We start from the raw sequence: 12,335 nt of genomic DNA, 5'->3' as shown, positions 1-12,335 counted from the left end.
GAGTACTGAACATGGAACAAAGTGTTGAATAGCTGCCCATTAGGGGAGCACTCACCCAAAAATAATTTACAGGCACCCTTGATTTGTAGAGGTTCATTTTACAGTCTTAATACTTCCCTGTACCATACCTTTTAATATATAAATTTGTCACTAATTTATACTAAACATATTCAATCTAATTACCTTTTTTAAAAGTAATTACCATTGTAATTATATATTCTCACAGAGTATAGAAGCACTATAGAAATACTGAAGAACTTCTTTCTGGCCTTTGTTTTTTTTGGGAGTATTCTGTAGTTTTAAAAATCAGAGTTTTCTTCCAATAGAAATTTTGAGTATGGAAATTGGTCTGTTCCTTTTTGGATATGAGTACAAAACTTTCATATTAAACCATATAATTCTTATCAGAAGTCATTGACCTTTATTAATGAAAAAGAGAGGTTTCTTGAAAATTAACAGCGATACTAGGGTTAAAGGATTGCTTTGAAATTAATTTTCCTAATATTATTAAACATCTTTCTTCACCTAATTATTGTTATATTCTCACACATGCTCATTACTGGCATTTTGAATTGATTTTAATGACTCCTTTTGACTGTGAAAACAGTCAAGGGTTTTGAAAAAATCAAAATAGAGATGTTAAAAAGCTCAATAACCATAAGTCCTTGTAATATTTGACCATTGATGGTGTCAGGGTGGTATTGTGGTCTTATCTCCCAACACTTTTTTGTACTGTAATCAATGATTTCTAAGATAAAGTGAAAGTGAAATGCCTGGAAACATAGGTATTAGACTGTTCTGGGCTGACTCCTGGCTCAAAAAACCCAGCTTGTGAATTCCAAATACTGTGTTGTGTGCTGGGGAACTAAGATCTGAGCTGTGAGCTGAGCTCTGAGTTTGTGGAGAGGTTTCCATGTTCTCACAGACTTTTCCCATGGAACTTGAGACATAAAAGTTCAGGGAGTTATAAAAGTTCAGGAGATTATGGGCTGGAAAATGGCTCTTTAAATTCTGTCTGCCTGCTGCTTTGAGTCACCTGATGAGTAGATTTGTTGTTTTTCTGTCTTGGTAAACAGAAATACGAAAATTCTCATTTGTTTATGTAATGGGTAAAATTACTTATGGTGGCTTCATAAAGGTTTAAAGTAGAAACAAACCCACATGGAGTAGAATCTTAGGCTTCTCTAAATTCCTGATATTAATATACACAACATATACATATATATCCACAGGATATACTAAATGTACTTTAAACATCTATTTCTACATTTAGTTATTATATTGTTGGATACTTTTGCATTTAGCTATTCAGAACAGGTCTTAGAACTGACTTTTAGTTTAAATTTTGTACTGCTGTTAAGGCTAAGCTCTCTAGTTTGAATGGCACTATGAATTGGGAAATATGGTGTGATGTACTGTGTAACTGCTTCGTTTATGTGCACTTAGGATGCATCGGCATATATTATGTTCAGGAGGAGGTTTGGCAGTAGGAAGGAAAGCTGTTCTGCCTGCTTCAGTCGGCAGAAGGTGGAGCTTTCTGGAGGAGAGGGAGGTGATATTTTCCCTGGGAGCTCCTGAACACATGTGGAGGAAGAGTCTCCTGAGTTACAGAATGAAGCAGATGGAGAGAGTGAGGAAGGACAGTGAGACAGCAGCAGGGTGCAATGGGTAGAGTCTGCTTTACAATCCCTTTTAATTTCTGCTCTGAGTTTCTTCTTAAATTAGTTCTGCTAATTTATATTCTAATAAAATCTAACTTTAAAGACTTTAAAGATTTGGAATCTTCACCTCAAGAATAGGTCCAGACAAATCTTTCTTGAAGTTTTGTGAACCTTTCTCCAACCTATGAAATTTTTTCAGCGAACTTCTGCAGTCCTCAGAAAGACGGGAAGGAGTGTTTGCTCAGTGTCAGTTCTTTCATTGCACCTGATTCCTTTGTGCTGTTGAATGACCCAACTGCACTCAGGCCCTGCTCTCTGCTTCATTCGAGTCATGCTCACCTTAGGTACCTTCCCTGAGCTGGAATTGTCTCTGAAGGGATAAATGTTTCTGTTTTACAGCACCCAGGCATGGCCAAACAGGGATTTAATGGTTTGTCCTGTGGCAGATCTCTGTGGAATTGGTGTAATTTAGAGATCCTTTGGCTAATCTGAGGAATCCCAAGGCGAGTTCTTGTGTTGGTTCTCAGAGCTGCTCTTGAAGCTGTTTTGTTCAAGGCTTTTGAGTGCTACAGAGGACATGTGTGCTACTTCCTACTGAACTTTCCTGCTATTAACGAAGTATCAAATTGATCAACCATTAAATAATAGAGTCATTAATAACACAGTAAAAAACTTTGAGATATCTTGGGTACAAAAGGAGAGCCTCTACACATAATTAACTCTTACTGTTTTTCACAATTTACTGTCAACTGTATTGTATGTAAGAATGCAATAAAAAAAAAGTGGAATTAATTTTCTGATTTGTTACAGATGGTAAATTTATTAGAAACGCTGTAGTTTAAGTTCTTTTATAAGTGTCAGGATTTTTCCTGCATTCCTTGAAACATCAGTTCATACTTTTTTGGTTTATTAACAAGTAGAACATAAATTGAAAAATTATTTTAAAATTAACCAAGAACAAAGAACTAAACAACACCACCACCACCAACAAACCCCAGGGGGAAAAAAAGGTCATATTGTTTTAAAAGTAAATTACTTTAATTTTTTTAAACTTGTATGCGGAAGAGCTGTTCATTCATGACTGGGAGACAAGAGCCCTATGTGTCTTTCTAATGTTACTTTATGATGGGATATCATCAATATACGATTTCTGGTTTTTTGGTTGATTCTCTGCATCTCTGAGAGGACACAGTTTGTGCTTGGAAAAAGACTGTGACATATTTAAGTGGTAATTTTCCATATCTTATGGGAAAATTAGTGATATGTTGTCGAAGTTTGTCAGTGCTGCTTCTTGCAGCCCTTGATGTAGCCAGAATTCTGTAGCAATGCTTTCTGTGGTGCTGGTCTACCACACGTTTACCATAAATCTGTTTGCAAAGATGCATTGACTGCTGAAGCAGTTATCTGTATTTTGAGGAGCTCCAAGTTGACCAGATCAGGAGATTGAGCATTTCTATACATTATTCCTAACCTTTCCCCCTTTCTACTCATGATTATTAAAGGATTTGTTAATACATTTAATAGGGGTCAATCTTTACTTGCCATCTTTTTCTGTCCTGTTACATTTAAAGATGTTCTGGTACCATGGTCATCTTATTGTTAAGCATGGAGATATGGCACAATAGTCAATGAAATTCATTAATTAGATTTGCATAACTATAGAAGTGTAGAGTGCTATCAATAAATTAATGGGACATTGTAATTTCATATTTTATCATCTTTTGGCTTCATAAACATGCAGAGACCTGGTCAAAACTTGTTAACTAAGACATGTAGATCAGCTTATTCTTATTTGAATAACAAACTGTGATGACTAATATTAGAGAAAGTGAACTTCTCGCCTTTGAATGTCATGGTAATTCCTTTCATGTCACTCCTTTTTGGATTCAGGATATTCTATGAACCTTTATTTTCTGCTTTTCCTTCCACACTCAATATAAAAAAACAACAACAACAAAAAACCCTGAACAAAACCAAACCAAAACAATTTTCTCTAACTGTTAAGACAATACAGTGGGCTTTTTCTCTTTCTAAGTCAGCCTTCCCATAGGATACAACAGAGTGTATTTTTTCAGATGATGTGTTGCTGCAGAAAAGGTGATTGTCAGCAGTAAGCAAACTATTAAATCCAACAAAAGCCTGACACAGCTTCTCTTCTGCTTTGACTTAATCTTTCACTCTCTTTGTGTTTACTGATTTTATGATCACATATTTTTTATTTGTTACACAGTTTGTGTGGTGTTGGTGACTAGCAGAATGTCAGCAGACCAGCATCAAAATAATGCTTTACAATTATTCACTCGGTTGTAGCACCAGAGATGATTTGCCATATTTTAACACGCATAAAATAATAATCAGAGTCATGTACATTTATAAGTCACCTCCTTATTTCCTGTGAGACAGGGAAAAATAGAAGATTTAGTCCCTGTAGAACTGTAATGGTAAAAATTTAGAAGATTTTTTCTTAATTTAGTTTTTTTTTGTTAACTTAATTTTAGTTTTAATAATTTCAAGACTTTATAATGCAAACACTTCACCAGTGAAATGTGTGTCAATAATTCTGACTTGTAGATTTCTCCATGACTTTTGAAATCAATGTGAATGGTAAACTTTGAGATACTTGCATAGTATAGAATTAATATGTATACACTTTATTATTTTAAATTTTTGTTTTGCCTACAGACAGCCTTTTGATTGATTATCAGTTTACCTTCAGCTTATTACAAGAGGATGATCGTCATCACACTGCCATAAACTTTATAGCAAATCCAGAACAGGTAAGAAAATGTTAATAATTTTAGTTAAGTTTTAGAGATTCAGAATTAAGATTTCCATTGTATTTGATGTTGATTAAAGGTTTTTGAAGTGTCTATAAAGTTTTAGAGAAAGTTCACATTTTTTGAGAGCTGCAAAATTAGTCCAGTGCCTTCATTGAGAACCCTTTCTATATGGTAGATTTACTTCAGCTTAATCAATACTCTGAAAAATTATCAGTTGGTTGATTTTATTGTTGCTCCCATGAATAACAAGTTTAATATTTTCTTGAGATGAATTGAAGGGGTATAGCCTTCTGTTGAGAAAACATTTTTAGTTGCAGAAAGTAATATTTTTGGCTTGTGATTAGAATGTAGGCATTTGCCATATATTTTTTTATTTTATTTTTTAAAGGCAAATGTTTTGTTATACTTAGGACAAACTACAAACATAACTGGTATAGGTACATGTTAAATTGTACTTACCAAATTGTTCTTACCAAAGCAAAAGAGAGAATTGCCTTTTGCCATGGAGCATTGCCATTTCTAGATATGTTCAAAATGAAAACTGGAAAATTATTAAAAGGCTGTATGTGCAGTAGAGTTACATGGAATACATTCTGATATGTTGTAACTTTCCTTTTTTTTTCCCCTAGTCAAATAAAAATTTGGATATATCAATTAATGCATCAAACAACTTTAACCTCAATATTACGTGGTCTATTGGTTCTACAGGTGAGAGTGAATTTTGGTATGATGAGTTTTTCCCCAAATGATTTCATGATCCTTTGAGTTATTTTAACCTGATTGTCTCTTTGTTGCTAATTTTGATAATAAAACTTTACCAAATGTGTTCTTTTACCATTATCATTATGCTGTTATTAATTATAATATTTAAACCTCAGATGATAATTTGCAATCTGAATAAAGCTTCATTAATATGTTGACTTTCTCTCCTATTCAATTAAAATTGCATTGGTAAGAAAAGCTTGTAGCGTATTTAAATTTTTAAAACGACAGTGTTATGAAATGCTGTGATTTTAATTAAGATAAATTGCTTCCTTAACTACTGCAGAGACTGAGATTTTATTTCTTTGTTTCAGTGTTCAAGCTAAAAATTTAATTATTAACCTTTACATTGATATCAAACAATAAAGTTCTTCTGTGTATGCTGATAAAAAGAATTGCTTATCTATTTTTTTCTCCAACTTTGAACCCCATTACTCTTCTTTGTTTTAATTTAGACAGTTTTTCTGAATTGGTTCTATTGACTTTCTGAAAACACATCCAAGGAGAGGCATGATGCTTAAAATGAAATAACTAAAAAAAATCTTTTTAAAGAAGGTTCAGAGTTTCTCTTAAACTCATGAATTTCTTCATCAATGCATTTCTGAAGTACTTTACCATACTACAGTTAGTAAACTCTGTTTATTCCTTTATTTTAACTTAGCTCAGTCACTCATTTATTTACAAAAATTAATAAATGTTTATTACTAGTTACGTTATTAACGCATTCATGAACAATTAAAACTTGACAGCAAAAGTGTAAGATGTCGACAAATTCCTTTACAGATTTTATTGAGTTGTTTATTGAAATGAAACATAAATTATGGAGAAAAGCATATTATCTGTTAAGCTGACCATAATAACTATCTTGTAAAATTATGCTTCTTCTGTCACTTTTCCAATTTGCATATAATTTTTGAAACCAAACTAAAAATTTATGTGAATTGTGTGTATGTATATTAAATATACCTAATGTGCCATTTCAACTACAATAAGAGGTTGTTTTAGAGGAAGACACCAAAAGCAATTAAGGATTTATGTTTCTTATGCAAATTTACTTTGGTATCTTTAATGATGATTAATATTTTTCTCAAATATGTATATTTACATCTGAGCTTTTAAAAAATTTTAGCTGGAACAATATCTGGAGAAGAGATTCCTGTTGTTTCCAAGGTTAATATTAAGGAATACAGAGACAGCTTTTCCTGTGAAAAATTTAACTTTCGAAGCAACCCAAACATCACTTTCTATGTCTATGTCAGCAATTTCTCCTGGCCAATCAAAATACAGGTTAGTCATTTCTTTGTGCTTTTAGAGACATTTTTATTTCAGCTTTACACTGAATTTCATGGTTTCACTCATGCAGTAAGTATACAAATAGAGTTATTTGCATTTTGTACTTTCTGTCTCTAATAATTATGTTATGATGGCAGTCCTAGTGTGATTTTAAGGCTGGACTGGATGGGACTTTGAGCAGTGTGTCCTGGTGGGAGGTGGTGCTGCCCATGGCTGGGGAGTTGAAATGAAGTGTTCTTTAAGGTTCCTTCCAGCCCAAACCATTCCATGGTTCTGTGCTTTAGCTTTTAGCAGTGAGTCAGACTTCAGCCAGTTTTAAAATCTGAATTTAAATTGTTGAACCTACATGTTTAATTGTAATATAACTTCAGCATTTAGATGTAAACACAGAAAATGGTATGCAAATCTATATGTACCTGGGTATTTGAATGTTAATAATTGGCTTTTGGAGCCTTTGACATTTTAAATGTTGAGTGACTCTATCAGATTGCAATATCACAGAGTTCAGTTAGGACTAAGTATAGTTTATTAGAATTTATATTCTTCTTTGACTACATTGGAATCAATTTCATTCAGTATTTTCTGGATCACTGAGATGCTCTACAGTAGCAAACTCAAAAAAATCAATGCAGTCATGATTCCTCTCTAGCCTATGATGTTCCAGCAATATTTATACTAATAATTACTATAGCTGCACTTGTGAACACAGCATGCCCTGCATCAATGAAAGAGTTTCTTATGAGGATGAATGGCTTTTGACTATAACTCCCTTACAGAATTAACTCTTAAAAATTAAGTTGTTGAAATGATAATTTCATAATTCCTGATGATTTACTTCATCAGGAAATCCTGATGATTTACTTCATCATTAATCAAACACAAGCTCAAAATACTTTGCAGTTAGCCATACAAATACCCTATAAAATTTCCATTTTGGTGAGAAAAAACTTCCATATTTTTCTAAAATACAGAACCTTACTTTATAATCTGTGTATAAAAATACACATGCACACATACACACACTATATATATATATATATATATATATATATATATATTAAAAATTACAAAAATTTATTTTATCTATCTGTCTAGATATATATGATAAAGTGTTCTGGATTAAAGCAGTCATCTTCTGACTAAAGTGTCAGAGAAATGTTTTTCTTGTGTTAAGTAAAGCTAGAGTTGTCTTTATCATACCTGAACAGTGACTGTAAATATGTGTTAACGGTGTCAGAGGATGAATTTATTCAGCTTACTAACATTTACGACTCTACTAGTTTATTAAAAAATCCAAACCAATCCTGAAGACTAACTGCTTTCTTTTAGTCTTCATATTAGGGCTGTTTTACATTCTCTCCCACTTCCTTAGGTTAGAACAAGTTCAGCTGCCAAACAGGCTCCTTAAACAAATCCAGGGAGCAATATCAGCTGTAAATGCATTACACTCTCCTCTCACCTTTACGACTGCAAGGTGCCTGTACCATCATTGTAAGACAAACATTATTAGGGTGATGCATTCCTGAGACGTGCAGCTCTGTGGCAGATGTTGGCAGATCTCAGCTCCTCCTTGTGCTCTTTCCACTGCAGCATAACACCCTGATGGAGGGAATCCCTGATCATGGGTCACATCCTTCCTCCTTTTTTTAAATCAGAATTTTCATTGTCTGCCGTGGTTACACAGTTTTTGGTTTTGTTTTTTTTTTTTGTGCTTCTTTTAGAGGCACATTGATATTCAACAGTCTAGACAGTTCTGCCTCAGATGTGGTGGTGCTTGGTTATTGCATTCCTGTCCTGTCCTTACTCCATCTAGAAATTAAGTTACTCAATTTTATGTACTGAGAAGGAATACTGAGGTCCAATTGGGGAAAGTGTTTTGGGATTTTAACTTTTTCCTCTGTATTTGCCTTCCTAAATTAATGAGATTATTATTTAGCTCTCAGCCTTTTTTATGCTGTAATTTGTTCTTTTCTGAGAAAATATCTGAAGTCAACATTACCAGTATATGTTTCTTGTGTTTGGTGCTCTAGCAGTAGATAAAATCTTCAAATGATAAATGGAGCAGGGAGCTTTTCAGAGAAAACAAGTTTTGTTTTATATGCTAACTATAATTCTGCATGTAGTAGAAATTTTAAAAATATATGAAACCTCCTATGACTTTGGGTTAGGAGAAGGAAGTCATGGTTCATTCCAATCAGAGGCTAAACTTTCCAAGGCCAGTACTAAATCAGGTCTAATCGTTATGTTCTTCTACATCTTCATCCCATGGCATACCAGTTTTCACCTTCATAACAGCCAAAAGTGGTTGATATTTGTCTATTTGCATTGCAGTCCTTTTCACTGCAATGGCCTCACTGCATTGGTCATACATGCTGGGAAAAACCTGGTATTTTGTGTTAACTCAGTGCTGAAGGCTTTATTTAATCCTAAGGAAACTATTGTGGCTTCCTTGACAGGTATTCTGTTCATTTAATAAGTAAGGTAGCAACATGAAATTTGACACATGCCTTTTACACAATGTTTTTGTAGAGGACTAAGTACTCCAGCACACTGAGCATTTTTCAAGTACAGTCTGAGTACCAGCCCTCCTGTATTTCCATTATTCATCACCACTTGTCGAGAATACATTATATAAAACATGAGTTCCTAAGGAGGCACAGCTAGTGACCTTACTTCCTTTTAAACTGGTATTTGAAGTTGTGTTATTGATGTTATTACCTCTGGTGTTATTGGTATGCATTTCACCTCTCTGCTCTTGTGCCTCCTGTTATGCTGGCACTGGAGCTAAGATTTCTGGGATCTTTCATTGGAAGGATTTGAGTGTTGGAGTTACTGCTCTTTTCTTTTCCTATAGGAAAAGAAACACCCCTCCTCATTATACAAGACATGTAGGTTTACTTTCTGTTAAAGTCACCTATATTATCTCTGGTTTGCATTCATTTATCTCCAATATTTTCATGACTATAAGGAGAAATCTGTCCATCTCAGCAGGTGATTGTTTATTGGGATCAATAGCTCACAGCTGCTTCCTTAGATAGTTTTATTATTCATGTTACCTATTCAACAAGCTGGGATTTTTTTTCCAAAATGTTAATAAATCCCTGGTGGCTCTAAACCAAAATATCTTCTTAAGAAATATGATTTCTTGGCTTTGAAAAAGTGGTATGTCATGATTTGTGTCAATAAAAATAGCTCTTTAAGGTCTGTGATAGGCAGTAACCCATTTCGTTGTTGTCACTGGTCTTTCCAATCACCTCAGAATACAAAGTCTTCAGCACTGGACAGCAGTGAATTACTTGGAAAACATAGAAATTATGTAGAAATTCTGAGTTTCTTTCAGCTGCGCTTCTCCTCTCTATAGAAATGTTCTGCAGGTTCCCATCACCCTCCTGTCCATGGGCACACAGCTGGGTGATCTCTGCAGCCCTCAGGGGGAAACACTGCATTTTAATTTCCCGATGCTAAAGGGATTTTATTTAGCTGTAAAATCTCTTCTTCCTTGAGGAAAGAAGCAGAAAAGGGACATAGTTGCATAAGGGGTCATTAGAAAGGTGGTGTTGTGGGACATCTTCAGCTTAGAGCTGTTTCCACAAATAGATCTACTGTCTATTGACCTGGCTGTGAAATGGGCAGGTGCCAGTTTTTTCTCAGGAATATCTAAAAGTTATACACTGGCACACAAATGTTGGATATTTCCCTGTTGAATTACCCTAACAGCTTATATCACCCTTTTTCTCCATTTCCTCTAATTCAGAGTTGCTGATGAGTAAAAATGGATAAAGACCCTTAAATTTAACTGGTGAGACTTTCATAAACAACAGTAGTTTCTACATCTTTTCAGAGGTAATCTCTATAAATTATCTTTGTTAGAGATGTTAACAGAAGTGTCCAAGTAAGAGTATGTGAGTAGCATCCACACTTATGTTTTGACTGTCTTTGACAGTCCCAAACCTTTAGGTGTATTGTGTCTTATATGCCAGTTAAACAGGACTCCATGAGAAAATACTCTTGCCTTAAAATAGGCTAGATTTCTGAACAGAATATATGACAAAGCCCCATAACTTGTTTCTGCTCATTTTTATTTTATTTTGAGAGTCAGTATAATTCAGACTCCACTGATAATGGAATTTGAAGGCTGTAACATTTATTGAGAAGCAGTAACTCAGGCTGTAGCCAGCACCTCAAATAGTGGTCAATGGTCCCTGAAGTAGTAAGCAGTCATAAAGCTTGGGCTTCTGACAGCTATGCAAATATTAATAACAGCAGTCACAACATGTTCTTCAGTCTCAGGAAACTGATTTTATGGCAAGGGATTTTTGTAATTTAAACTGGTAGCAGACATATTTTCTTTGTTCCCATAATTTTCTCCCATATTCTGGAAAGCAGTGCCTGCATATGAAAAAGCAAATACCCTTAAAATGGTGTCCTGGCTATTGGTCTGATTGCTGTCCCTAAGGACAGCAGTGACATTCCTGCTTTAGGATCACCTGAATTCCTGCACCTATATCTCTTTATAACTGTCAAACTTGTAAGTCTGATCTCAACTTGTGCCTGAGCTGCAAAATTTTTTACCAATTTTAAAGCTGAATCTGTAGATAATAATAACTGCTCTACTAGTTGTTTCCTTTCTTCCCTGAAGTGTAAATGAAAGATTCACAAGTGTCTGAGTTTTAATTGGGAGGGTCAGTTTAAATTGTAAGGTTCAGCCTCAGCAGCAAAGCACTGTCTGGCAAAATTAGGTTTGTGTATAATGAAAAAAAAAAAATCTTGTTATACATTTTTGAACATAGCCTAGTTAAACTAACATGTTTCCACAGCATAAAACAATTACTGTTGCAGTGAAGTTAGACAGGATGTTGGTGTACATGTAGAATACCCTGATGTGTTTGAAGAAGTTTAATATTTTTAAGCAAGCCTACTTGGAATTCCAGTTTTTTTTCTGCACTGTGGTTTCTGATGAAAACTGTCTTTGGCACCCTGCATTAGTTTGTATACCAGAACAGAATAATGAATTATGGTAAAGATTTACATTTTATTTGTATGTAGCACAACAGATAGTTAAAACTACTTCATATATAAATCTTCAAGTGTTTTTTTTTTTAAGCTGAAACTTGTGTTCTTTCAGTTTACTAGCTTCTGTTTCAGAATTGATTTTTTTCCCCTCTTAATAGCCTGAGTGTAGCAACTGAAGGAGGAGTGTAATGTAAATCAAGAAACATATCTACCCTTGTAATAAAATTTACTGTGTAATATAATTTATTTCAGCTTTTTTGGTTTTGTTTTGGACTTCATTTGAATTTTTAACATTCATGCGTGACTTACATGTTGTAAAAGCTCCAAGAAGTAAAACTTGTCAGTCACTGCCATTAGAAGTTACAACAGTATCACAAACCTAACAACTAAATTAAAAAGTAAAGGTCAGATCTTTTTGGGTTTTAAAACCTTCCTGATGTTTGCTAAGGTCATGATTGTGAACCCTTTGCTGTGTATTTATCCACATGTAGCTTTGTTTGTAGCTGTGCCACCTGTGATTGCATGCCTAAATTTAATGCCTGTGATTTATGGTGAGCAATTCAATTTCTAAGTGCCTTAATGGTTCTCATAGAGGCTGCTGAGTAACTGCATATAGCAATGTATGGAGACACTATAATTCCTGAAACACTAAACAGGTAGTGATGATGAAGTGGATGCATTAACTTCCAAAACAACTTTGATGTTTTCTTACAGTAAAAGTAAAATCCCTCTATTAAAATAGATTTGAAAGTAGTGTACCAAGAACAAAAACCCTGGGAAATCCATTGAACTGTCATACAGTGACGGTTCTGTCAGAACAGAAGAA

General features: G+C 34.2%; 1 protein-coding gene across 3 annotated transcripts in view; it reads left to right on the top strand.

The window, feature by feature from the left end:
• ATRNL1 (attractin like 1) overlaps nt 1-12,335 on the top strand; it is a 440,678-nt gene that overhangs the window by 171,426 nt on the left and 256,917 nt on the right. For all 3 annotated transcript variants that reach the window (XM_064716242.1, XM_064716241.1, XM_064716243.1), the window contains exons 22-24: nt 4,344-4,438; nt 5,071-5,149; nt 6,333-6,490. In XM_064716242.1, the coding sequence (XP_064572312.1) occupies nt 4,344-4,438; nt 5,071-5,149; nt 6,333-6,490 (332 nt within the window). The remainder of the gene's footprint in view (nt 1-4,343; nt 4,439-5,070; nt 5,150-6,332; nt 6,491-12,335) is intronic.

This window comes from Zonotrichia leucophrys, chromosome 6, assembly GCF_028769735.1.
Source record: "Zonotrichia leucophrys gambelii isolate GWCS_2022_RI chromosome 6, RI_Zleu_2.0, whole genome shotgun sequence".
Lineage (NCBI taxonomy): Eukaryota > Metazoa > Chordata > Aves > Passeriformes > Passerellidae > Zonotrichia > Zonotrichia leucophrys.
The sequence above is the reverse complement of the archived record's forward strand: the minus strand, read 5'-3'. Positions and strand labels throughout refer to the sequence as shown.